This window comes from Saimiri boliviensis, chromosome 7 (genome assembly GCF_048565385.1).
Source record: "Saimiri boliviensis isolate mSaiBol1 chromosome 7, mSaiBol1.pri, whole genome shotgun sequence".
Taxonomy (NCBI): domain Eukaryota; kingdom Metazoa; phylum Chordata; class Mammalia; order Primates; family Cebidae; genus Saimiri; species Saimiri boliviensis.
In genome coordinates, this window is record NC_133455.1 from 29,219,520 (window position 1) to 29,247,184 (window position 27,665).

At 41.2% G+C, this 27,665-nt stretch overlaps 1 protein-coding gene across 1 annotated transcript; it reads left to right on the forward strand.

The window, feature by feature from the left end:
- Positions 1-1,953: 1,953 nt before the first annotated feature.
- Positions 1,954-26,388, forward strand: LOC141579929 (putative tetratricopeptide repeat protein 41). The gene is given in 3 exon segments (XM_074402319.1): positions 1,954-4,151; positions 4,153-4,586; positions 26,115-26,388. Coding segments are annotated over 3 exon segments (855 nt in total). The 5' UTR covers positions 1,954-3,771; the 3' UTR covers positions 26,156-26,388.
- The last annotated feature ends 1,277 nt before the right edge of the window (positions 26,389-27,665 follow it).

A 27,665-nucleotide genomic window follows, 5' to 3' on the forward strand; every position in this document is an offset into this window, starting at 1 on the left:
CTATTTTACAGATGAGGAAACTGAAGCACAGTGGGTTTAAGAAACTGACTGTAAGGACTTGAATCCAGGGAATTGGTCTTCTGAGCTTGGACTGTCAATCTCTATACTATGCTGTCTCCCATATTTAGCAGTGTTTTATTCACATTGCTATTATGGTCTATAACTTTTTTTTTTCTTTTTTTAAACTTAAACATTTTCCACTTGCTATATAGTTTTCGGATTTTTGAAAAGAATCAACTTTATTTTGGTATAATTTATATTCAATAAAATGCACCCATTTAAAGTGTTCAGTTGATAAACTTTGATGAATATCTATACCTGTGTAACCACCACTGTAATTTGGATATAGAACATTTCCGTCATTCCAGAGTTTCCTTGTGCTCCTTTCCATGTATAGTATTTCCTCCCAAAATCTTCTCCAGCTAAATGAACTGCCTTCTATCATCATTCTAATTTTCTTTTTACTTTCTTTTGACCTATGAGTTATTTTTATATGCGTTATTATGTAATGTATGTAATGTCACTCTCTATTCATAGTAGTAGTCCTTATTCTGCAGTCTGCTTTTTTTCCGAATAATATAGGCCCCTAGTTTACTTTTAAATAGTAAACTATAGTAAAATAGTTTACTATTTAAAAGTAAACTAGGGGCCTATATTATTCGGAAGGCAGCATGTAGTAGGGTCTTGCTTTTTAAATCTTATCTCATAATCTTATCTCAGCACTATATGCTGCCTAGAATAAATCTACTCTAAATATAAAGAGATAGATGAAACAAAAGTTTGGAAAAAGATACACTGTGCAAACACTATTTAAAAGTAAACTAGGGGGCCTATATTATTAAATTAAAACCTATTTTATGAGATAAGATTTAAAAAGTGGGGAGGGATTGTGAGATAAGATTTAAAAAGCAAGACCCCATTACAGCCGCCTAGGAGAAATAATCCAGTTTAATTATTGATGTTATGGGATTTCAATATGCCATCTTGCTATTTGTTTTCTATTTTTCCCATCTGTTTATTTTTCTCTCTTTTTCAGCATTCTTTTATACTAATTGATTATTTTGAATGATGCCAGTTGGTCTATCCTATTGGCTTATTAGTTATGTTTCTTCTTAAAATTTATATTAGTTGCTGTAGGGTTTACACCCTTTTAACATTTGTTATTGCACAGGCCTCCTGGCAGTCAATTTACTCAGTTTTGTTTGTCTGAAAAAGTCTTCAGTTTTCCTTCATTTTTATAGACATTTCACCTGATACATAATTTGTGCGTTGACCATTTTTTCCCCAGTCAGTACTTTAAAGAATTCACTGGCTGGGTGCAGTGGCTCACACCTATAATCTCAACACTTTGGAGACTGAGGTGGGAGGATTGCTTGAAGCCAAGAGTTTGAAACTAGCCTGGGCAAGAAAGTGAGATCCTGTCTCTCCAAAAAAAAAAAAAAAAAGGAATTCACTCAATTATCTTTTGTTTCTCTATGTGATGTGTCTAGGTGTTTTATTTTTTTTTTAATTTTTCTCTTTTTTTTTTTTGGTATTTATGCTGCTTGGGTTTATATGAGTTTCTTGGATTTGTAGTTTGATGTCTTTCATTATTTTGGAACATTCTAGCTATTCCCTTCCTTTCCCCCAGCTATGTCTTTTGCCTCATTACCTACTCTTTTCTAGTATTTCAATTTTATCTATTTGGAATAGATGAAATTGTTGCCATAGTTCTTGGGTGCTTGGTGATATTTTCCTCTCTCTTTGTTTTCCTCTTTGTGTTTTAGTTTGGATTTCTGTTGTCCCATCTTCACGTTTTCTGATTCTTTCCTCTGCTGTGTTTAGTCTTCTAAGAAGACTGATGAAGGAATTCATCTCTGATTCCATGTTTTTTCTTTCTAATGTTTTCATTTGATTCTTTCTTATGGTTTTCATCTCTTTGCTGAAACTTTACATCTATTTATGCATGTTTTACATATTTTCCATTAGCCTTCTTTCTTTTTTTTTCAGATGGACTTTTATTCTTGTTTCCCAGGCTGGAGTGCAATGGTGTGATCTTGGCTCACTGCAACCTCTGTTTCCTGGGTTCAAGCGACTCTCCTGCATCAGCCTCCTAAGTAGCTGGTATTATAGACATGTGCCACCTCCCCTGGCTAATTTTGTATTTTTAGTAGAGATAGGGTTTCACCATGTTGGTCAAGTTGGTCTCGAACTCCTGACCTCAGGTGATCCACCCACCTCAGCCTCCCAAAGTGCTGGGATTGCAGGCATAAGCCACCACACCTGGCCCTCTACTAGCTTTTTATAATCAATTACTCATAGGTATTTAAAATGTATCCAAAGTTTCCAATATTCAACTCATCTCTTAGTGTAGTTCTGTTGATATATCTATTGATAATGGACTGGTCGTAAATAAAATAGGAATGACCTTTGATCACTGGGAAATGGGAGAAGGTAGAATCTGCAAGGGCCAGTAATCTAACTTGAGCCTTCTGCATGACTGGTGAGATGTCTGTTAATAAAACCCCCCTGCTGTCTATTCTGCCATCTTTCAGAATTTTTTTTTTTTTTGTAAAATAGTATGAGATTATCGTCTAAATTACTCTTTTCTAAATTCCCACCTACCAATTTTATAGTGTCTGCATGACCCAGGGTCTTATCTTTATACTATGGAGGCAGCATACTGTATGTGTTCTGGAGTCAGACTGACCCATGTTTCCATCCTGGCTCTCCACTTCCTAGTGAACTGACTTTGGATTTGCTGTTTATCCTGTCTGCACTTGTGCTTCTTCATGCATAGAGTAGGGTGGTAATCCTAGCTATCATAGGATTTGTGAGGACAATTCCATGCAAAGGGTTAACACTTTTTAAAAAGGTACTGCGTTATTCTATTATTGTCAGGTGATCTTGATGAAAAATTGTTCTGTAATGTGATATGTTTTTTTCCGCAAGTGAAAGCAATAAACATAACCAAAGAAAAGCAGTATTTGGCATGGAAATGAGTCATATCAAGAAAAAGCTCATAAAACTAGGTTACCACATTTTTCTTCTGAGCTCTTGCAAGCATAGCTATGACTTCGTTGGAGGGTGCATGTTAGCTCAGTGGAATTAAATTGATGGAGGTGAGTGAAATGTTCTATAAGCCTGCACAACTTAAAATTTTAAAAAAATTCCCTGAATTCTACCAGGTTCTTAGATCCAGATTTCCTTGCCTTTCAGCTGCCAGCTGCTTTCAGTCCAGGGCCTTTGTTCCTCCTGTCCTCACTTCTTCTTCATACCTGCTTTCGTTTTTGCTTCTGGTCACGGTCATGGGCCTTCCTTGGTTTGTTCTGCTCTTACAGACATTGGGCTCCTTTTCTGGGTTTGTTTTCTTTTTCATACAATCATCAAGTACCCTTGCATAACTCCCAAATGTATAGGGGACGGAAGTAGTAGCTGCTCCCAGGGACACTGAGAAGGTAGAATGGGAGGCTTGGGGAAAGAAGGGGAGGCCTCTGGCCTGTGCCCACTCGCCTTCTGGTTCTCAGTTCTTCAGCAAAAGCTTTGGAAGAACAGGGGAGACACACACTGCCTGTAACCTAAAATGAATGTTTTTTCTTTTTCAGTCCTAACTTAAACTGGATTGTTTTTCAACTCTGGCCTGTCCCTTGATTGGCATCTCTCATCTTCCAATACTGATAAGAAACAGTTTTCAAGAAATATTTCCATGTGTCCATAGCAAACATAATTGAGAGGAAGACGTAGAAGCGGTGGAGGTCGGTGGCTGCACCAGGATGAAAATTGTTATATTTTATGCATAGGGTTGTCCCTAAGCAAACAGAAATGAGCCAGAAGACAAATGAGAATATAGAAAGGTATACCCATTTTTTTCAAAAGCCCCAGAAACCCATTCAGCCTTACATCTGTTCAACTCCGAATGATTTTCAAGAAGAGAGAGACTTTTTGGCAAACAACATCTTCCCTGAGCTTAATGAACTCTGCAATTCCTGGGGCACATATTTCAAAGCCGTGGACCTGAGTTGGTCAGCATTGAAGGCCCCGATATCCTTACCCACCCACCTGTTTAAATGGTATTCTTGTCTTCGCTCCCAACAGCTGATGTTCTGCCTGGACTATGTGAACAGCTGCTTTTCCTTTTTCATCTGCATGCTGGGTCAGACATACAGAGACTTCCGACTACTCACATTTCATAACCTCCAAAGTGACTCACTTGTCAAACTTATCCAAAGTAGAACAGAATCTCTACATTGCTGCAAAAAATGGTTATCCTTGGGTTCTGTAGAATCCCAACTGCAGTCTGACAGAGTTTGAGATAATCCAAGCAGCATTTCTGAATGAATCTCAATTTCAGTATTTTTACTTTAGGACTGGAGCCACCCTGCTGAAGGGTTTAGATGATGAGGAAAAGGAAGAGAGGCTGCCCTCGAGTTCATTAATGAACAAAGAGGAAAAATTGAGGATTGGAAAGCTTACGTCCAAGATTATTAGTAAAGGGCTCCCTGTGAGATTTTACAGTGATCTCTACCAGTTGGGTGAGCTGGTTTTCAAGGACTGGTCAGTTGTGATAGAAAAACTTCATCCAGCCGCTGTAACGATTAAAAATACAGGTTAGTAAATGTAGAGATAACTAAGTCCGTTATCAACATAAAGGTAATATTTTTGTAGTTCTTCCATGTGAAAGGGATTTTTAAATGATTGCAAATATTCCTTAAACATTTAAAAATTTTTATTATGTTCTTGTGACATGTATTTCTCCACTTTGGAGATTTTTTGCAACTGAAGGTAAGAGCAAGTAATGAGTCAGTCATGGAAGATTTTTTAGGGAGTTAAGGAAGTCAGAGGAGACCCAAAATATCTGCAGTTAATAAGTGAGTCTAGGCTGGGCGCGGTGGCTCAAGCCTGTAATCCCAGGACTTTGGGAGGCCGAGGCGGGTGGATCACAAGGTCAAGAGATTGAGACCATCCTGGTCAACATGGTGAAACCCCGTCTCTACTAAAAATACAAAAAACTAGCTGGGCATGGTGGTGCGTGCCTGTAATCCCAGCTACTCAGGAGGCTGAGGCAGGGGAATTGCCTGAACCCAGGAGGCGGAGGTTGCGGTGAGCCGAGATCGCGCCATTGCACTCCAGCCTGGGTAACAAGAGCGAAACTCCATCTCAAAAAAAAAAAAAAAAAAAAAAAAAAAGTGCGTCTAGAGCGGTCATTCTCAAACACAGCTGATTTTGCTCCCTCAAGGGACAGTTGGCCATGTCTGAAAACATTTTTGGTTGTCACAACTGGGGGAGAGCTACTGGCATCTAGTGGGGAGAGGCCAGGGATACTGACAAGCATCCTAGGACAGCCCCATAATAAAGAATTACCCAACCAAAAATGTCAATAGTGAGGTGGAGAAATCCTCAGCTAAGAGGAAGAGAATCAACTTTTATTAATTTTTTTGTGCTTTGGTTATTTTATTACATTTAATCTTCAAGGTTTAACCCTGCAAGGTAAGTATATTATAATTCTGATTCTGCAGATGAGCAAATGAAAGCTGCTGTGTAGCAGTGAAGTGGTTTACCAATGTCACAAAACTAGTGAGGGACCAATCCTGGATTTGAAACCAGGTCCCTCTTACTCTAAAATCTGTGCCTGCTCTTTCACCTTTTTTATTTAAGTGTGATTCATGGATTGACAGCCTCAGCATCACCTGGGAGCTTGTTAGAAAGGTAGAATCTTGAGCCCCATTTCAGGTCAACTGAATTAAAATTTGCATTTTAACAGGATGACCAGGAGCTTTACGTGTATGTTAAAGTTTGAGAATCATTGCCTGATCATATTGCCTCTAAATGAAATGATTACCATTATTTTGGGAAATAATATCCTGTGGACATGTACCAGATTAAAAAGGAAAGACTGTCACCTAGACAGACTTCAGGAGGGATCTGTGATGATTATATGAAAAATAGAATATATGAAAATAATATGAAATTGTATGAAAAATAGAATGTTTATATACCTGTGTGTGTCTTGGTAATAAGAAGATGGCTTGTGTCTTTGATCAGATTCTTAGAAGGCTAACGACCCAAAAAAGGTTATCAATTCCTGATGAAAGGGCCCAATTAACATAAGGATGCAAAATGATGGCAGGTGGTGCACTCTCAAATGCTTTCAGAGACCAGGCACACAATAGTACTTGTAATGTGATGGGGAGCAGATGGATCTGTACTGAACAGGAGAGTCATTTGAATTCAGTGTGGGTGGTGGTGGTGAAGACAGACCTCTGCAGGCTAGACAAAACTCTGCCTAGAACCCAAATCATCTGGACCTGGAAAAAGAACTTTGTATCAGTCTCAACTCTTTTGGTTGCAAGTGACTCAAACCGATTTCAACAAAAAGGAAATTTATTAGCTTATATAACTACAAAGCCTGGGATTAAGTCTGCTTCAGCTCAAGCTTCATTCATTTGCTCAAATGATGTTACCAGATCCTTGTGTCTGACTACTTCTCAGCCTGGCCCTGCTGTCCTGATGTTAGCTCATCGCCTTGGCTCCTCTATTGTGAAGGCAGAGGAAGATGGGCCATAGCAGCTCCAGGTTCAAGTCCAGCAGAAATGGCTCAGAGTCCTAGCCTTCCTAACACTGAGTCTTTCTGGTTCTGATTAGCCTGACCTGGGCCATGTGCTTGCATCTGATTCAATCCCTGGTGCCGAGGGAATGTGATGCTCTGATTGGCTAGTTGGACCTGGAAGTGGAGTTAGACTCATTGGAATTATATGAACTGAGATTTGAGTTGGGTAGATCCCCAGTGATAATCTAGGGCTGTTACTGAAACTAGGGTAGGGTGGTTGGATGTTGAGCAGCCAAAAAGAACCCACATATTTATAACAGGCTTGGGGTTTTAGAATCCAACAGATATGTCCTTGAATATTGTGTTTTTCAGCTCCTAGCTATGTGACCTTGAATGCATTACTTAGTATTGGTAAACCATAGTTTTTTCTTCTGTAAAATGGGTTAACATTAGCCACTTTGAGAGAAATTATGTAAACCACTAAAAACAGCACCAGGCACATATCAGGCACAGAGTTAATAACTAGTGAGGATGAATAATAACAAGTGGGTTCCAGAAGGACATATACATTCGGTTAAAGTCAGAAACATGGTTAACATTAATATTATTTTAGTCATATCAACCTGAACTGCATCTGTAGATTAATATCCACTAATTGTTCAAGAATATAACCTTTCTGTGTTTTGGGGTTAAGGTCATATTATTGCTCTGTAATATTCTTCTTAGTCTTTGATTTTGGATATCGCTGAAAGGTTAGCTTGTTTTAGACTTTATTCTTGAATGTATATATGTGGTCTAAATGTCTGAATTAGAAGGCATGGAATGGATGGATTATTTAAAAAACAATCCTTCCTTCCATTAGAAAGAAGTCCTAAATTCTTTCTTTTTTGGATCTTCAGTGCTCTTTAATCACCTAGGTAGCTCCAAATCTCATAGTCCACAGTTAGGGTAGTGATAGGCCATTTGGGCAGATGGTAGTTATTGTAAGACAATATGGAACTATCAGTTTACACTCTTGACCCATAGAAGTACTTCTGAGTTCCTTGAAGATCTCTGAGACTAGTGCATGAGGTTCAGGGTTAGTGCAAGAGGACTGTTAGACTGTGTGGTCATCCAAATTCTGTTTAAGATCTTGAAACTCGAAGCTGACCTTGGCCAGCCTGTGGATCCTCCAGGTCTGTTCTGGTCCTGTCTGAGCCATGAGGCAGCCCAGTTAACTATGAAGGTACAGTGTGAGTATTTTGGGAACTGGTCAGAGTAAACTCTCTGGTATTTCTTTTCCTGCATGTGTTGATAACAGCCTTCACTCCTTAAAAAAAAAAAAAAAAAAAAAAAAAAAGGAAAAGAAAAGTAAAAGAGAAAAAAAAAAAACATAGGGAACATGGGTGTCTTCAGAGACAGGAGGGCATTTTGGGAGCCTAGAACACCCTGACTTAAATTAGGCAATGAATTTAGAATTGCAGCAAATTGAAACTGGAAGAAACTTCAGAAATCATCCATTGTCTGGCCCTTCCCGCTTATTTTACCAAAGAGTTTTCAAAGCTTGCCCAATGGCAGAGCTGCCATGGCTGTCATCCTTATTAGGGCATTTGCCCTAAAAATATACCCCACTCCTTTAACCTTTGTCATAGATTGGAACACATACATACCTCGCAAGATTGAATTAGATAACTTCCTGCTTAGCTAACTGTTTGAAGAGATGACTTGCATTGCATAGTAAGCCTATTTTTTTTGCCCTTGTCATTCTCAGGTCATGAAATAACTTGGAATCCTAAGTAGGATTCTATGTACAAAAGCAGAAGAAAAATTCAATTGTTTTCCTGTAGTTTTCTTTCATTAATATATTGAATGAGCTGTGAAATATGGAGCCAAATAGAAGGTGATATAGATATGGAAATACCTTCCTGGGCATTCGTAATCACCTTGAATGTATTCGTAAATACATTCCATGTGCAATCGAAAATGTGAAACTACAAATCTAAGTTATTAAAACATATCTTTTTGACTATTAAGATTACAAGCACAACTTTGAACGTTTCTATCATGAAGAATTTTCTGAGAAGTGCGAGCAAATGTTTGTTATTTCCAAGGAGTCAGACAGGACCTTTGAAATCTTGGAAAATTTTGCCTTGAAGGATGTGGAACTTGATTTTAAGAATACGGCAGCAGGTTCCAGTTTAGATGTCGCCAGGTAAGATGTCAAGAAATGCCAAGCTTAGACAGAACAGCCTGACTTTGGTAAATGCAATTCCCCACACTTGAAATGCCTTTTCTAACTTTCCCCATTCTATGCTCATCCCTTTCTCAAGAGAGACCCCCTAAAAGCCACCCCAGGGTTAGAATTTTCTTATCAGATATCACTCTGCATTTTGCAAAGCTTTTCTGGTGTTTCACATAGTTTCTTCCAGTGTCCTCAAGAAGTTTAGACACTTCCAGAGTTCAGGGAAGCACCTTCTTTTTTCTCTCATACATCAAAGGTTGTCTAAGTAATTTTTGAGAATGATGGAGTGACTTTAAAGATAAAAAATTAGATGAGGAAATATGAATAATGCATCTGCATAATATTGTGTAATTTACAGAGTTTCCACATGTATCATCAGCTCATTATTAATTACATTCAGATATTCAGCTAGCACTTATGAAGATGATATGGGCCATATTATTATTTGTGTTTGTGTGTAAAGAATCAGGTTATCTTGAGCTGGGCATGGTGGTGTATGCCTGTAATCCCAATTACTCAGGAGGCTGAGGCAGGAGGATCCCTTGAGCCTGAGTTTGAGCCCATCCTGGGTAACATGGTAAATCTCCATCTCTAAAGAAAAAAACAGGTTATCTTACCCAACATATACACTCCTTCATTGTTTTATCCAGTGTCCTCTACAATAAAACCTCCATATCTTTCTCACCCTGGGTGGTGAAATACAGTGTTCACCACCATTAAGAGGCTGAGGCCAGCAGTGAGAGAGCTGGAATTATCCATGGTATCCCTGCTAGTCTCATCCCTGGAAACAGGGAGGTTCTCAGGATAATATTATTTCTTCTTTTATTTTGAAATAAAACTGCAGTGCTGGGATGGCTAAGGGCTGTCTTTCACCATTGCTGCCCTAGGTTCAGAACCTACTGGTCTAGTTCACTCAGGGATAGGGCTACCAACATTCTTGTGGTTCTGGGAACCCATGCCAAGAGGAAGACAATTTATTCGGTTAATACAACATGGTGCTCTGTCAGTATTTTCAGACTACAGGAGAAACATGTAGGTCATGTGTTAAGATTGTTGGGTTTAAGTAGGCAAATTCACAGAGAAAGTTGATTAGTGGCTGTTGAGGGAAGAGAGTAGTGAAAAGATGGAGAATGATTCTTAGTGGGTACAGAGTTTCTCTTTGTGGGTGCTGAAAATGTTCTAGAATTAGATAGCAGTGATGTTTGTACAACCTTGTGAATATAATGAAACCCATGGAAGGGTACACTTTAAAATGGTGAATTTTGTAGCCTGTGAGTTGTTTCTCACTTAGGTTATAATTTTGTTTCAGAGTGGATGATAAATGTAATAAATTTTATTGCAGTTGAACAACTCAAATTATTATGCTCAATACAAATACAACAATTAAATAAGACCTTTTATATTATATTCATGAAAACATTCAGGACTTTGCTTTGCTGTTTGGAAACAATGCTCTGTACATGAAGTTCCTGAACAGTGTGTCTAGGTCAACAGAAAAGGAATGTTCTTTTTTAAATGGGTATTAAAAACCTCTTTTATGCCAATAAATGTGCTTAACAATGGAAACAGGAAGGAATAAGGGAGGAAGATAACAAACAAGCAGCCAACCAATATTTCATTTGAACCTGTGAAATGCTATGCAATTACTGAAGAGTGATTTACTTCCAATTATGTAGTCACTTTTAGAGTAGGTGTGATGTGGTACTGAGAAGAATGTTTGTTTTGTGGATTTGGGGTGGAGAGTTCTGTAAATGTTTATTAAGTTTACTTGTTCCAGGTCTGAGTTCAAGTCCTGGATATCCTTCTTAATTTTCTGTCTCATTGATCTGTCTAATATTGACAGTGTGATGTTAAAGTCTCCCACTATTACTGTGTGGGAGTCTAAGTCTCTTTATAAGTCATTAAGAACTTGCCTTTTGTATCTGGGTGCTCCTGTATTGGGTACATATATATTTAGGATCGTTAGCTCTTCTTGTTGCATTGATCCTTTTAGCATTATGTAATGTCCTTCTTTGCCTCTTTTGATCTTTGTTGCTTTAAAGTCTATTTTATCAGAGGTGAGAATTGCAACTCCTGCTTTTTTTTTTTTTTTTTTGAGACGGAGTTTCGCTTTTGTTACCCAGGCTGGGGTGCAATGGCACGATCTCAGCTCACTGCAACCTCTGCCTCCTGGGCTGAAGCAATTCTCCTGCCTCAGCCTCCTGAGTAGCTGGGATTACAGGCACGCGCCACCATGCCCAGCTAATTTTTTGTATTTTTAGTAGAGACGGGGTTTTCACCATGTTGACCAGGATGGTCTCGATCTCTTGACCTTGTGATCCACCCGCCTCGGCCTCCCAAAGTGCTGGGATTACAGGCTTGAGCCACTGCGCCCGGCCCTAACTCCTACTTTTTATTTTTTATTTTTATTTTTTTGCTCTCCATTTGGTTGGTAAATCTTCCTCCATCCCTTTGTTTTGAGTCTTTGTGTATCCTTGCATGTGAGATGGGTCTGGATGCAGCATACCAATGGGTTTTGGCTTTTTATCCAATTTGCCTGTCTGTGTCTTTTGATTGGGGCATTTAGTCTATTTAAATTTAGGATTAATATTAATATATGTGAGTTTAATACTGCCATTTAATGCTAGCTGGCTGTTTTGCCCATTGGTTGATGTAGATTCTTCATTATGTTGATGCTCTTTACCTTTTGGTATATTTCTGGAATGGCTGATACTGGTTGTTCCTTTCTATGTGTAGTGCTTTCAGAAGCTCTTGTAAAGCAGGCCGGGTGGTGATGAAATCTCTGAGTACTTGCTTGTTCATAAAAGATTTTATTTTTCCTTCACTTATGAAGCTTAGTTTGGCTGGATATGAAATTCTGGGTTGAAAGTTCTTTGCTTTAAGGGTGTTGAATATTGGTCCCCACTCTCTTCTGGCTTGTAGGGTTTCTGCTGAGAGATCTGTTGTGTCTGATAGGCTTCCCTTTGAGGGTAACCTGACCTTTCTCTCTGGCTGCCGTTAGTATTTTCTCCTTCATTTCAACCCTGGTGAATCTGACGATTATGTGCCTTAGGGTTGCTCTTCTTGAGGAATATCTTTGTGGTGGTCTCTGTATTACCTGGAGTTGAATATTGTTTTGCCTTGCTAGGTTGGGAAAGCTTTCCTGAATAATATCCTGAAGAATATTTTCCAGCTTGGATTCATTCTCTTCATCACATTCAGGTACATCTATCAAATGTAGATTAGGTCTTTTCACATAGTCCCATATTTCTTGGAGACTTTGCTCATTCCTTTTTACCCTTTTTTCTCTAATCCTCTCTTCTTGTTTTATTTCATTAAGTTGGTCTTTGACCTCTGATATCCTTTCTTCTGCTTGGTCAATTTGACTGTTAAAACTTGTGCATACTTTGTGAAGTTCTCATATTGTGTTTTTCAGCTCCATCAGTTCACTTATATTCCTCTCTAAATTGTCTATTCTCGTTATCATTTCATCAAACCTTTTTTCAAAGTTCTTAGTTTATTTGCAATGGGTTAAACATGTTCTTTTAGCTTACAGAAGTTTCTTATTATCCACCTTCTGAAGCCTGATTCTGACAATTGATCACACTCGTTCTCCATCAGGCCTTGTTCCCTTGCTGATGAGAAGCTGTGATCACCTCAAGGAGGAGAGGCATTCTGATTTTGGGTGTTTTCAGTCGTTTTGCGCTGGTTTCTTCCCATCTTTGTGGATTTATCCACTTGTCGTCTTTCTAATTGCTGACTTTCAGATTGGGTCTCTGAGTGGACGTCCAGCTTGTTGGTGATGATGTTATTTCTGTTTCTTTCTTTTCCTTCAGCGAACGCCCCTCTCCCACAGAGCCGAACCTTCCTGGGTTCAGCTGTGCTTGCTGTGAAACTCTCAACCATCAGCGTTTCCAATTGCTGTTTTTTTGTGGGGGTGGGACCAGCCAAGTCCGATCACCTGGCTCCCCGCCTCAGAGCACCCTTTTTCTCTTTTCCTAATTGAACGGTGGATTCTCTCTGAGGTGCCCCAGTCACCCACCCTCAGTGGCTCAATTTTCCTGTTTGTAAAATGTGGATAATAATTATTTTTAAAATGTGCCTTACAGGTAATTGACAAGATTAACTAAGATAAAGTATGAAAGACCAAAGCGCTTAGTAAGCATTTGCATATAAGCATTGATAAATCGGAGTTATTACTATTTTTTTTTTTTTTTTGAGACGAGTCTTGCTCTGTTGCCTAGGGTGGAGTGCGGTGGTGCTCGGCTCCCTGCAACCTCTGCCTCCCAGGTTCAAACAATTCTCTGCCTCAGTCTCCCGAGTAGCTGGGATTACAGGCACTCACCACCAGGCCCAGCTAATTTTTGTATTTTTAGTAGAGATGGGGTTTCACCATCTTGGCCAGGCTGGTCTTGAACTCCTGACCTTGTGATCCATCCGCCTCAGCCTCCCATGGTGCTGGGATTACAGGCGTGAGCTAGCGCATGCCCAGCTTAGCTATTAGTATTATTAGGCACCTGCTGTGTATTTCCATGTTTGTATGTGTCTGACTTCCTTTTGGGAATTCATCTCTTGTCATACAGGGACATGTACCTATATGTGCTCTGGGCCCTAAGTGAGTTATGTAAGTGCTCATGGTGAGTTTTGATGGAGGTATCTTATCTCTGTACAAGGGTACAGGGATTTGAATTTCTGTGTGTGTGGTGGGTGTCTGTGAGTAAACAGAGGGAAGAACGTGCGGATGAGGTCTTTATGGTTGCATTTCTCAGGGCGTATAAAATGGATAAAGTCAAGAAACAGGTGTGACTGTGTCTACACAATGACTGATCCTATTCTGGCACAACCCAAAGGTGTTCAGCCTGGCCAGGCTGATGATATGAACTCCACGGTTTACATGCTCAATTACGATTTTATTCCCAAAGTGAATTGTTATTTTAATGAACTTGTTTTGGGGTGCGAAGAACTCGTAATAAAAACAGCTGCTGTCTTTCAAACAAACAGATTTTTCGGCTGACAACAATAGAATAAGCTCAGGAACAGCCTGAGAATACTTGATGTTTTTAACCGCGAGAGAACACCCGCTCTGTTTAACAAGAAGAAGGGCTGGTCCTTGACATGGTCCACAATTCTGCTCTGTTACTTACTAGCTATGTGATCTTGGGCAGTTTACTTACGCTGTCTGTTCCCAAATTTCTCATCTGTAAAATGAGGATAGGGATCATAGTACCAACCTCATAAGGCTATGTGAGATTTAAAACATAATACAAAGGAAAAAAAAACTGTGTTAAAAAAATACAAAATACAAGTAAGGAATTTAAAGTAGAACATGGCACAGCTGTGATTATTATTGTTATTATTTATTGTTGTTGTTATTATTTCTTTCTGAGCTAGAAGCAACAGGGATCTGGGGCTGCTAGGGGAAACAAGACACTCATTAGTTCATTAACTGAGTAAGGAGAGGAAGGATTGCAAAACAAGAGACTTTGTAGCTGTCACCTATGCAACCCAGAGAGCCAGCAGGTGAGCGGAGAAGGCTGGTCCCAGAGTCATTTATTGTGGCTGACTTTGCTGAGACTTGATTTCACCTGGGTGAGGTGGATGTGGGCAGAGGAGAAGGAGCTGCTGCTGTGAATACAGCCAGCCTGAGGAGCCAGGTGCTTGGAGCAGATTCAGCCTCTGCAGAGAGCATTTTTCTGCAGCCCGCCTGAGCTGTCTGGAGCTGCAGCTCCTGTATGGGCTGTGAGCCAGGAACCCTCTCTATCTGGGGGACCTAAGCACACCCAATGAAGCTTACATTTCTGCTTTTCTGTCCTCAATCCCTGCTTGCCAGGATAAAGGGATATTGTAGATGGGAACTGCCTGTAGCCAGCTCTACTGACTCCCATGCCTTCGCCTCCCTTGCAGGCAACTGGTGTCACAGAAGACACGCTTCAAAGAAGGTCAGAGTAGAGTCACTTACTTTTTCTTTCTGTTTACTTTTTTGAGACAGGGTCTTGTTCTGTTATCCAGGCCAGAGTGCAGTGGTGTGATCACAGCTCACTACAGCCGTGACCTCCTGAGCCCACATGATTTTCCTACCTTAGCCCCTCCTAGTAGCTGGAACCTCGGGGGTGTGTCACCATGTCCAGCTAATTTTTTTTTTTTTTTTTTTTTTTTTAGAGAGACAGGGTCTCGCCATGTTGCCCAGGCTGATTTTGAACTCCTGGGCTCAAGTGATCCTCCAACCTCAGCTTCCCAAAGTACTGGAATTACAGGTATGAGCCACCATGCTCAGCGCAGTCACTGATTTTCTTCTTTGGATGTTTCCTCACCATATCACCCCATGGAACCTGGGGACAGCTTTGATTAAGTTCCACTTATTGAAGGCTTTCTACGTAGCCATGCTAAGGGCTTTATCAGCATCTCATTTAATGCTCTCAATGATCCACCCATAGAATTATCATCCCACCTAGGGGGAATGGGGCTCAGAATGGCAGGGCCACACAGCTACGCAAGGGCAGAACAGGGAGTGCAAACTTAGGTCTCTGTTGGGGTCGAAGCCCCTAGTTCTCATCACTACACTGCCATTCCTCCTTGAGCCGGCCGGGGACAACTTCCCTCCTATGGATACTTTTCATCTGCCTCCTCTCCCAGCTTCGGGAAGTCTCTGCTCAAGCTGGCAGTGTGGAATGGACAGAAATCCTTGGGAGAGCTTGCTTTTTGCCAAAGGCAAAAAGCTTGGTCTCTTTCCCTTTGCCCCACATGTTTGGTCTCCTTGGAGCACAGCAGAAACTTCCATCCCTCCATGCCTTTGTCCATTCAGTTCTGTCCTCCTAAAATGTCCCTTCCCTTGTCTCAGGGCAGTGGAATCCTTCTCATCTTTTATGGCTCTATTCAAAGGTGACCCCTTCCATAAGAAGGGCTGATGGGTACCTCTGTCCCTCAGCCCTAACTTTGACCAGGCGGCACCAGCAGCCCCCGTCCCATTGCATCTTTGTTTACATGAGTGTCTCCCTCCAGGCACTGTGAGCTTGCCTCCCTAGGTCCCTCAGGTAAACTACAAGTGGTCCTGTGATCTATCTTATTGTTTGTCTCCCTGTGCAAGTTCTGTGAGTGCAGAGATCATATCTATTTATTTGCCATTGTCATACGCAGTGCCTGACACAGACACAGAGCTTCTCAATAAACCTACATTGAATAATGAGTGACAACACTGCTAAAAAGCACACGAGTTTGTCAATCCCCAGGTGGCTGTTGAAACGTGAGTTATTGCCGTTTAAATGCTGCAACTGGCCATTGGCATTTAGTAGAGACAGATTGCTCCTGCCAAAGTGAGCAGAAATGTTGAGAATCATTTTCCAATACTAGTAACACTGACTTATATTGTTAACATCATAATTATAATCACCAAAAGTGTGGTTTTAAAACCACTCAACATATATCCTTCCCTTCAAATACAAGCATAAAGCTATAAGCATCAGCCATGAGTATTTTTTTTGGCTTAGGATTAGTTTTTGCTAATTATATTAGTGCTCTATGCTATGTGATTGTCAGGCGGTGTGTGTTTCCTGATGTTCATTCACATTTATCTTGTCACTTAAACTCTATGTCAACTTTGTGGAGGAGGCAGAGGACCCACGCCTCTGTGGGCTCTCGCAGAGACTGCTTGTGGGCCATCTACACTAAGAAATGGCAGCCACACATGGTTTGAAAACAAATTATTAGAAAAAACAGTGTTTTAAAAGCTCCTGATGACCTGTGTGTTCACATGCCCTTCACCTCTCTGGGCCTCAGTTTCCTCATCTACAAAAACCCTCATCTAGGGTCTGGACTAGGCTAGATGATTTCTAAGAACCCCTTTTGCTCTAAAATTCTGTCATTAAGTTCTGAAATCTCAATGATGTCCATAATTTTAAAGGTTTTTTAAATAAAAACTCAAAGGATGAAGCATCAAGCTGAATTTCTTTCTCTTCCCTTTCTTGAAAATCATTTTTCATTGTTTGACATAAGCTCAGTCTTTATATTTTCTGACATCTTCTCCTTCTTAATGTTTCACATTCATAAAAAAATTTCAGGTCATTGATTTTATGATCATTTTGTGTTATAAAAATCTATTTAAAAGTTAACACTACTATACTGTAAGAAGATGAACATGGAGAAAGTAACTTACTATGAGACAATGTGTATTTGAACATGTGAATTCTCAGACTTCAATTGAAGACACAGGGTCTCTGTATAGAAAAATCATCATGAAAGCAATAAGTTTTAGTCTTTAAATATAGGTTGATGTGGTTGTGTTGTATTCAATACTCAAACATTGGCTGGGCATGATGGCTCATGTCTGTAATCCCAACACTTTGGGAGGCTGAGGTAGGCAGGATTGTCTGAGGTCAGGAGTTTGAGACCAGCCTGGCCAACATGGTGAAACCCTGTCTCTACTAAAAATACAAAAATTAGCTAGGTATGGTGGTGTGCACCTGTAGTATCAGTTACTTGAGAGGCTGAGGCAGGAGAATCGCTTGAACCTGGGAGGCAGGAGTTGCAGTAAGCCCAGATCATGCCACTGCACTGCAGCCTGGGTGACAGAGTGAGACCCCATTACAAAAAAAAAAAAAAAAAAAAAAAAAAAAGACCCAAACATCATGGACAATATTGCTATTGGGTGGTGATTTTCAGAATGGTGAATAAATCTTTGTATCATTTTAGAGAAAACAATGTATAGTCTTCCATCAATTTATGTGGTGTTATATTCTAGAAAATTCAGTGTGTTTTAAAACCATACCAAAAATACTTTGTGTTTACATGTAAAATGGAGTTAGTTTCTAGGTTAGGTCATTATAAAGTTTTTTTCTCCCCCTTACATGATTGTCGAAATATCTGAAAGTCAGGTAGACCTGGGGACAAAGCTTCATTGGGTATGACTGTCCTGTGTTGTGGGATGTCTCAAAACCCTGGAACACCTCCTGTTGAGAACCACTGCTCTAAACAACGTGCTGTTTTTCAAGTGTTCATTGAACCTTCTTTGCCTTTGGCTGTGCTGTCTTGATGCTATTCCCTTCTCATTATCTCTGCCTGTGCACTCATAGGGGTAGGGGGCTGGGGAGGGATAACAGGGGGTGGGGGTATTGGGGAGGGACAGCATTAGGAGAAATATCTAATGTAGATGTCTGGGTGATGGATGCAGCAAACCACCATGGCACCTGAATACCTTTGTAACAAACCTGCACATTCTGCACATATACCCCAGAACTTAAAGTATAATAAATAAATTTTAAAAAATCTTCCACACGGAGCTTTTCTTTATTGTGATGATTCTACACCAAGATTTAGTAGCCTTCAAACTCATTTTCTGCCTTAAAATGTGGCTATTTGTGTACAGAACCAATTTCCACTTCCTTTAGGTGGTTGAATTCATTATTTTATCTCCTCTTGGCATCTAGCACGGAACCATCACATAATAGGCAACTGATAAATATTTGCTAATATTTGTTAAATATTTACTAACTAATTACTCTCAATGACTATAACAAAATCTTAATGCATCTGAGAAGACTTAATCCATTAAAGCTTCTACATGTGACTCGATTTCCCAGACATCAATGTGCTTAAATTTCTGTGAAAAATATTGCTTTTGAAAAATGAAAGCAAGACAGAAGTTGCAGTAAAAGGTTCTTAGGGTATTAGGTAGTTGATTACAAGTTGGGGTTGCTGCTACTAGGTCACTTTATCACAATCTGGAAGTCAGTCATCTCTAATGACTTCCTTTGCCTTTTGGGGATTCACAGCTTAGTTCTTCCTAAGAACGTATACTTTGCAGAATCCAAAGTCTAGGGTCCAATAGGGTGAGTAGAGTTTAGGATTGTTTCTGTTAAGTTTAAGATGGGCTAGGACCAAGGAGACATTACTGGAGGAGCCCAGGGCAGTGGCTGTGACCCTCAGCTTGCACCCAGTGTTAAGGAGTGTTAGAAACCTCACAGATCACAGGACTTCTCTTCCTATCCAACTCTGTAACATGACCTATTTTTGCATTCTGGAAGATGAGAGTAAATGTTTTGGATCATACAAAAATATTTTTATATCAAATCCTGAAAATGTACTGGAGACATCCGGTGGTAAACACCATTATTACCTTTTCTGGGCTGAATATGTTGAGGATGGTAATCACATGTACACATATGTGTGTTAGCTGTACAGCTGTGAGTAGCAGCCATTTTTCCCAACCTCTTCTGCTTCCCCAGCCTATAAACATGTTTTAGCAGTGACAGAATTATTTCCACCTAATACGAACAAATTTCTGTGCTGTAGGTACTCAGCTCGAAACAGATATTCTTAAAGACTCAGATGGCTTGGTCTTTTCACTTCTCATGGAAATGTTCATTGCTTCCATCAGTTTAAAGCCACGTATACTTGTACTAGATGGAATTTCACATCAGAAGGTAACGTCTTTTTTAAAATAACCCCCATTTTATACTACTTTATAAAAATAAAACAGTTATAAGTATACAGAAATATGAAGAAATAACTCCATTATTTAGGATGTATTATATATAACACCTTTCCGTTGCATTGCACATCTCTGGTTATAGCCAACACTGCTTTTAGTTACTGCTTTCTATTTTAGTTAATTAAGAGACAGAGTCTTGCTGTGTTGTGCAGGCTGGAGTGCAGTGGGATGATCATAGCTCACTGTAACCTCTAACTCCTGGGCTTGAGCTGTCCTCTTGCTTCAGCCTCCCAACTACAGTCACACACCACCACGCCTGGCTACGTTTTTCAACTTTCTGCAGAGATGAGGTTTTGCTAGATTGCCCCATCTGATCCTTAACTCCTGGGCTCAACTGATCCTCCCAGTCTGCCTCCCAAAGTGCTGGGTTACAGGTATGAGCCACCGCACCCAGCCCCGCTCTACATTTTATTGAACAAATACTTCTATAATGTATTTACAATGGGCCAGACACCATTTTAGGAACTTTAAGGATATTAATGCATTTAATCCACACAACAGCCATTAAAGGAAGAGACTGTGTTCGTCTTCCCTGTTTATGCAGGGGGAACTGAGCCCAGAGATGGCAGGTGGCTTGTCTAAGGTCCCAAGATGGTTAAGCGGTAGACTCAGAATTCAGACCTGGGCATTCTGGTTCCAGCCACTGGGGCCTCTCCCCCTGCACATATCTGCCCCCGATTTTATACTTTGATCAGTCTTATTCCTTATGTTTTATAGTTTGGTCTACCTCATCTTCACTGGTTTTGCACATACAAAATTGCATTCATGGATTGTCATCTTCAGTTTTTCTCCTGTTTGAAATAATATTGGATCAATGGAATCTCTACTAATACTTGGTACCAGTCATTACCTTGAGAAGCAGTTTCTTTAAAACTTAAAAGTATATGTAATCAATCATGTGAATAAGATCTGTTTCTTATAGAAAACATGGTAAAAAAGTAGAAAATAGGAAATTAAATATACTTATTGTCTCACCACTGGTAACTATTTCGCTGCTGTATACCCTTTTTCCTATGGATATCTATATATCCATAGACATATTTATGTAAAGAAGTTACACACCACATTGTTTCATAACCTGCTTTTTAATTTAATATATCATAATGCTGGGTGCAGTGGCTCATGCCTGTAATCCCAGCACTTTAGGAGGCCAAGGCAGGCAAATCACTTGAGGTCAGGAGTTTGAGACCAGCCCGACCAACATGGTGAAAGCCCATCTCTACTTAAAAAAAAAAAATTAGCCAGGCATGGTGGTGCATACCTGTAATCTCAGCTACTTGGGAAACTGAGAGAGGAGAATTGTTTTAACTCAGGAGGCAGAGGTTGCAGTGAGCTGAGGTGGCACCACTGCACTCCAGCCTGGGTGACAGAGTAAGAGTCTGTCTCAAAAAAAATTTATATATATATATATATATATATATATATATATATATATATATATATCACTTACTATAGGCAAAGCACTATTAGCAAAGACAGACAGACATAGTCCTTGCAAAGAAATGGAGCTTTCATTGTAGTGGGGAATGGCAGATATTAATGAAGTTGTATCACTGAAAGAAATGTAAAATTGCAACTGTGATGTGTGCTGCTATGGATTGGTATGCAGCATTGTGAGAGCCTCTCATGAAGGGATGGCCTTCTGCAAGAAGGCCCTGAGGCAGAGCTCTTTAGAAGGAGGAAGGATGGCCAGACAGTTACCTGAAGCAGTTTAGGGCACTGATTAGGAGCCTGCCTCTAGCACCAGACCCTTGGTTTGAACCAGCTCTGCCACTTAAACTAGCAGAAAGAATTGGATAAGGCATGTAGCTCCTCTATGCTTGAGTTTCTCTGCCTTTCCACAGGGTTATCATGTGGATGGAATGAGTTTGTGTATTAAAATTATGCCCAGGATTTAATTTACAGAGGTATGATTGGGCAACCACATGGAGAGGCCAGTACCATTGAAAGATGAAGCCATTACTTATGTTCCCTGAGAGAAGGGGACACGCTGTGCAGGGACGCAAGGGAAGTACCAGGGTGGTCAGGAGGCAGAGGACAGGAGCAAGGGAAAACTGAAGCCAGAGGCTTTATTGGGGTTTCTATAGGAACAACAAGGCAGGCAGGGTAAACAGTTTAGGGTTGGCTAATTTCAATATTATTATTATTTTGTTTTTGAGACAGCATCTTGCTCTGTTGCTCAGGCTGGAGTGCAATCCAGCAATCACTGGCAACATAGCCTTGACCTCCCGGGTTCAGGCCATCCTCCCACCTCAGCCTCCTAAGTAGCTGGGACTGCAGGCTGTAGGTGTGAGCCATCATGCCCAGCTAATTAAAAAAATAATAAGTTTTTATAGAGATGAGTTCTCTATATGTTGCCCAGGCTTAATTTGAATAATTCTGATGGGCTTTGGGCAGAGAGGCTGCCTCTAGTTGTCTGGTACCTGGCCCTGGGTTGACTGAGGGCAGGGTTGGTGTGTGAGTTAGATTTGCACATAAAAGGCAGCTTCTAGGCAGGCTGTCTACCGTCCCCAGGAGTTAGTTAGCCATGGGAAGGGCTGGGTCTGTAAGGTCCTGAGGAAAGCTAAGTCATCCTAAGATGCAGAAATTGAAAACCGTAATTAATACAGTCAGTACCTACAGACACATTCAGCACAATGCCTGGCTCAGAGTGAGTATGTGATGGTTGGTGTTATTAGGCAAAGAGGTATTGTGGGAAAGGCTGCTAAGGGAATCGAGAAAGGATTGATCTTATTAGGTCTTTATTGTGTTCCAAAATACAATGATTTAATTCACGATAGTATTGCTGCACAAAGTGGCAACTTGGCATAAAATAACATCCTCTTTTTCAAAGGAATGGTTCACATTGTACTCTCAGGCTTGTTCTGGTTATTCCTGTCGGCCATTCTTCAGAAGTGTGTGATTTTATTAAATTACTTGCTCCAAGGAGCCTCTTTTTAGAGTTCACATTTGCACAATCAAATTCATAACTGATACATGAGTCAAATACAGTTCTATTGAGTGTGACTTGGTATTTTCTTAGCACCATAATACCTACAGTTCAAGTTACTATTAATAACCTTCACTCCAACTCTTATTCTATACTTATGCCCTGTATTGTACCTACTCTAAGTTGAAAAACCATCAACAAAGTAATTTTGAAGTCTTTAATGTTTTCAAATGTCTTTGATTTTCTCCACCAGGTGAAAGATTTTTCCTGGCTGCCCTACCCCCTCATTGCAAATTTATCATGAGCACTGTCTCTTCCAGCCTGTCCTACAAGGCGTTGCATGCCCACCAGGATGTGAGGACAGTGGAACTCATTAGCATAGGAGATGAAGAAACAAAATTAAACATCTTTAGACAGCATCTCTCCATTTCCATCACAGACCCTTTCCAACAGGGCAGACAGGCTTTGAGAAAAAAAACAGGCTTGAGTCATTTAAAACTCATGATCCTATCCAATGAATTGAAAGAACGTAGCATCTACTGGGATGAGTTTCAGTGTATGGAGGAGTACTTGGAGGCCATCTCTGTTCAGGAGCTCCGGGAATTGGTTCTAAGAAGCTGGATTGAAGACTACAGTTGGACTTTTAAACCAAAAAGGGCAAATTCAGACACTGTGGTTTCAGGAGAAGGTAGGCCTTGGCCATTGTTGACAGCTTTGTGGGAGTCCACAGGGAGAAAGATGTGTGTGGACTCCTGCCCAAGGAAGGGGGTTCTAGGGATAGCATGGTCAGAGAAAACACATGATGCCCAATGAATTTTTTCTTTTCTTTTTTTTTTTTTTTGAGATGGAGTCTCACTCTGTTGCCCACGCTGGAGTGCAATGGCATGATCTTGGCTCACTGCAACCTCCAACTCCTGGGTTCAAGTGATTCTCCTGTCCCAACCTCCTAAAGTAGCTGGGATTACAGGTGCCTGCCACCATGCCTGGCTCATTTTTTTGTATTTTTAGTGGAGACACAGTTTCACCACATTGGCCACTCTGGTCCCGTACTCCTCACTCCAGGTGATCTGCCTGCTCTGGCCTCCCAAAGTGCTGGAACTACAGGCATGAGCCACCATGCCCGGCCTACCCAGTGAAATTTGAATTTCAATACACAACAAATAATCTTTAGTAGAAGTATGTCTCAGATATTGCATGGACATACCTACGCTAACATCTACTTGAATTACAGATAAATAACAATTCTCAGTATAAGAACGTCTCAAATATTACACAGGACATATGCTAAAAATTAATTGATTGCTTATTTGAAATGTATATTTTAGTAAGCATCCTGTATTTTATTTGCTAAATTTGGCTCCTCTAAAGGAGTCTGTGTTGGTTGTAAGGAGAACAGCCATAAATTTAGACATAAATTTCAGTCACATATTTGAAGAATATGAGACATGGACCATTTTTATTTCTATAACTCAATGTATTTCTTCTGTGCTGAGCCCACAGGCCTGCCAATGGCAGACACCTCATTCAGTCAATTCAGGTTAATTCCATCCATATGGTTTGTTTTCAGCGAGCTCAGGATTTTCAGTCAGGTGAGGATTTGTGGCCTTCCCATGTCTTTGGGTTGAATTGAGATCCAAGGGCCTTGGTGCTGGGTGGCCTTGGTTGTCATCTGTCCCTGCTGTCTTCCTCCTGGGTGGCCTTGGTCTCCCTGGCCCACAGATGTGACTCCTCTGCAATTCTGGCTTCCTCTAGGACACCTGTGTTCCCATCTGTTCTCAGGCTGCTGGATCTCTGTGGCTCCCGGCTGACGCAGGCTGTATTCTAACAGAGGGTCCTCTCTCCTCAGCCAACCTCTGTGCTCTGCTTGAGTCTTGTTCTTGTCTCTGATTCTCTCCTATATCTTTCTCAGTTCCACAAAATCTCTTTCCTCCTGAGTGGGGGAAAAAGGTCCTCTTTAGATCCCCCTGAACTTACCTTGAGTTTGTTGTTTGTCATAAAAAAATTTATTCCGTATGTTATTCAGGAGTTTTTTTTTTTTTTTTTTTTTTTTTTTAAGCCAGGGTCTCACTGTGTTGTCCAGGCTGGCCTTGAACTCAAGGGATCCTCCTGCCTCAGCCTCCTGAGAAGCTGGGATTACATGTATGCTACTACCTCGCCTGGCTCCACGGATGTGTTTTATGATATTCAACAATCAAGCTTTTGATAATCAAAATTTGTTCCCTCAAGTCATTGTCTCTGCCATGAACTTCAAAAGTCTATTTTGAAATTTGAGTTTTTCTCTTTTTGTCTCTGCTATAACAGTCTTCTCTTAAGGGCAGTGAATTTAAAATGGAGCTGGATTGGGGAAGTGGGGTGAGAAGTGAGAAGTAGAAAATACTTGGAATGAAAGACACAGCTGGGCACAGTGGCTTACGCCTGTAATTCCAGCACTTTGGGATTCTGATCACTTGAGGTCAGGAGCCTGGGCAACATGGCAAAACCCTGTCTCTACTGAAAATACAAAAATTAATGGGTGTGGTAGCATGTGCCTGTAATCCCAGTTACTGGGGAGGCTAAGGCAGGAGAATCACTTTAACCTGGGAGGTAGAGGTTGTAGTGAGTCAACATCGAACCACTGCCCTCCAGCCTGGGTAACAGAGTGGGACTCCATCTCAAAAAAAAAAAAAGACACATAGATTGGTGCAACGTATTTTCCTGCCCCATCGTTTGCTCTACAATTTGCATTTCTGTAAAGAAAATTGACTTTGAATTTACTGTGCCCTCCTGCACCTCCAAGGAGGTGGAAACAAGTTCTCTGTGCCCCTAGAAGAATTACTCAGGCAAAGTGGCCTGTGGCTGTGTTATCTTCTCCAGGATTGTGCAGGAAAGGCCAGGTCTTCTCCTCACCAAAGACTGTTCCATCCACTCCCTGGCTCTGCCCAGCCACCACTCCCACTGAGGCCCAGGGAGCTCAGCCACAGGTGCAGGAAGAGCTTAGTTAAGCTGAGGCCAGCTGGGTGCAGTGGCTCACATCTCTAACTCCAGCACTTTGGGAGGCCAAGGTGGGTGGTCCACTTGAGCCCAGGAGTTCCAGACCATCCTGGGCAACATGGCAAAACCCTGTCTCTACAAAATAATTAGTCGGGTGTGATGGCATACACCTATAGTCCCAACTACTAGGGAGGCTGAAGTGGGAGGACTGCCTGGGCCCAGGAGGTCGAAGTTTCAGTGAGCCATAATTGTGCCACTGCACTTCAGCCTGGGTGACAGATGAAGACCCTGTTTAAAAAAAAAAAAAAAAAAAGAAAAGCTGAGGCCAACCTCAGGGAAGCTTGGCTGATTGGGGTTGCACAGTTCTGCCTTTGTTTCAAGATTGCAGGTAGTTTGGGCACACTCCCCAATCCTAGCATAAGAGATGGTCAGAGTGGTAGACTGTGTGTTACCATTTCTCTGCATGGTCTGAAGAATCTCTTTATAGTCGGTTGATCATAAAGCCAGAAGAAGGTCCAGCTATGGTGGAAAAACTTAAGGGTCAGGTGGGTAATGAAGAGCTGGCTCAAGAGGTGTCTGTGTCTGTGTTGGGGGAGAACAATCGTACAAAAAAACTGCTCGCAGCCATAAATGCAAATTCGGTGGTGGAAAACCTTAGACTGCTAGGCAGAAATGCTTGGTGTAGTCATTGGCAAGCTTGCCAGTGTGTAATCAGAGCTGTGGATGTGTTCGTCGTGACTATGGATGATAACTTAATGGTTAACAGTATGGGCTCTGGAGCCAGGCTATCTGGGTTCAAATCCCAGTTCTGCATTTACTTCTGTGTGAACTTGGGTAGGTGACTTCACTTCTCTGTGCTCCATTTTCCTCATCTGACAGGCACTATCGTAGTATTTCCTATAGGATGATGGAAAAAGAAAGTCGTTGAATCACGTAAACGATTCAACACAGGGCTGGATGGCTGGGTGGCCGACGCTCTATTCTTACTGTGCCTGTCACATTGCAGGTTGGCTGAGGATGAGCTACACCAGCTTTTGGATATGCTAGGCTACAGGAATCATTACAAAGTGACCACCTTGCACTGGGCTGCCTTCTGCAACGCCACCAAACAGTGGGTCCAGGAGAAGCCCAGTGGCCTTCTGTACTTCTGGCACCAGTCCCTGTGAAGTGCGGTGGAGCACAAGCTTCTTGGTAAGTAAGGCTTGAATCTGTGGAAATACCTGCTGGTTAAGGAAAAGCAGAAGCCGCCTACAAGGGAAGCCTTGTAGTTGGGATTTTTCACATAGAAACAAATCCATATACATGTATGCAAATGGTTATATGTTAGGGTTTATACTTGATTATGAGTAACTGAGACCTGACTTCAGTGGTTGGGGTTTGTTCTCTCCTACAATAGACTTCTGAAAGCAGGCAGTCCTGAGCTGCTCTGTTGGCTCCACAGAGTCACCTGTGTCCCTGATTCACTACATTGTGTGCATTCTCACGTCCACCTCATGTGGATAGCTGCTGGAGCTCCAGCCATCAGGAAGGAGGAAGGAGGAAGAAGGGCTTGCCGCTTTATTTTAAGGAGGTTTTCTGGAAGTTTCATACCAACATTTCCACTTAAGTGTCTTTGACTCAGAACTTCATTACCTGGTTACGGCTAGATATGAGGGAAGCTGGGGATGGAAGTTTTGACTTGATGCATTGCTACCCCAAACCAAGGTGGGGTTCTGAAACTTACAAAGAAGAGGTAAATGGATTCTCTTCTGGGTAGGAATTAGGAGTCTCTGTTCCAATTCTTTCTTTTTGTTTTTGTTTTTGTTTTGAGTCTCGCTCTTGTTGCCCAGGCTGGAGTGTGGTCTCAGCTCACTGCAACCTCTGCGTGCTGGGTTCAAATGATTCTCCAGCCTCAGCCTCCCCAGCAGCTGGGATTATAGGCACCTGCCACCACATCTGGCTAACATTTGTATTTTTTAAGTAGAGACAGGGTTTCAGCGTGTTAGCCAGGCTGGTCTCCAACTCCTGACCTCAGGTGATCTGCCCACCTCAGCCTCCCAACTCTTCTCCAATTCTGAAATCAAATTCTTCTCTCCTACTGAAAAGGATGGCAGGGCTGCACCCAGGAAGCTTTGGCAGTCACAGACACCTGACCTAGGAGGAGAGCACTCTTTGTCAGTTACTTGCCTAGAGCGCTTCAGGTCGAAGGACTCATAATCTTTAAATTACAGCCTCTGGGAAGATTCTAAGTTTTGTGCAAATTTCCTTTTAACTTTACTATGTTCCTTTTAACTTTCCTTTTTAATAAGATAAATCCTTTCTGCTGTTTCCCTCCTACACTGTAATCATTCCCACTGTCTCAAGTTATATGATGTAGAGGAGAGCGTGGGTCTAGGAACGAGGATGCTCTTAGATTTAGTATGCGCTTCTGTTCACTTACTGTGTGATGGTTTGCAATGTGCTCCATTTCTCCATTTCCCTGAGAACAATAATACCATTGTTGGTGCAGGGACTAAAGCATCATGGCATGACTGTTAAAGTTCTGGGTGTGCATTGTGCCCCATCTGCTATACTGTGT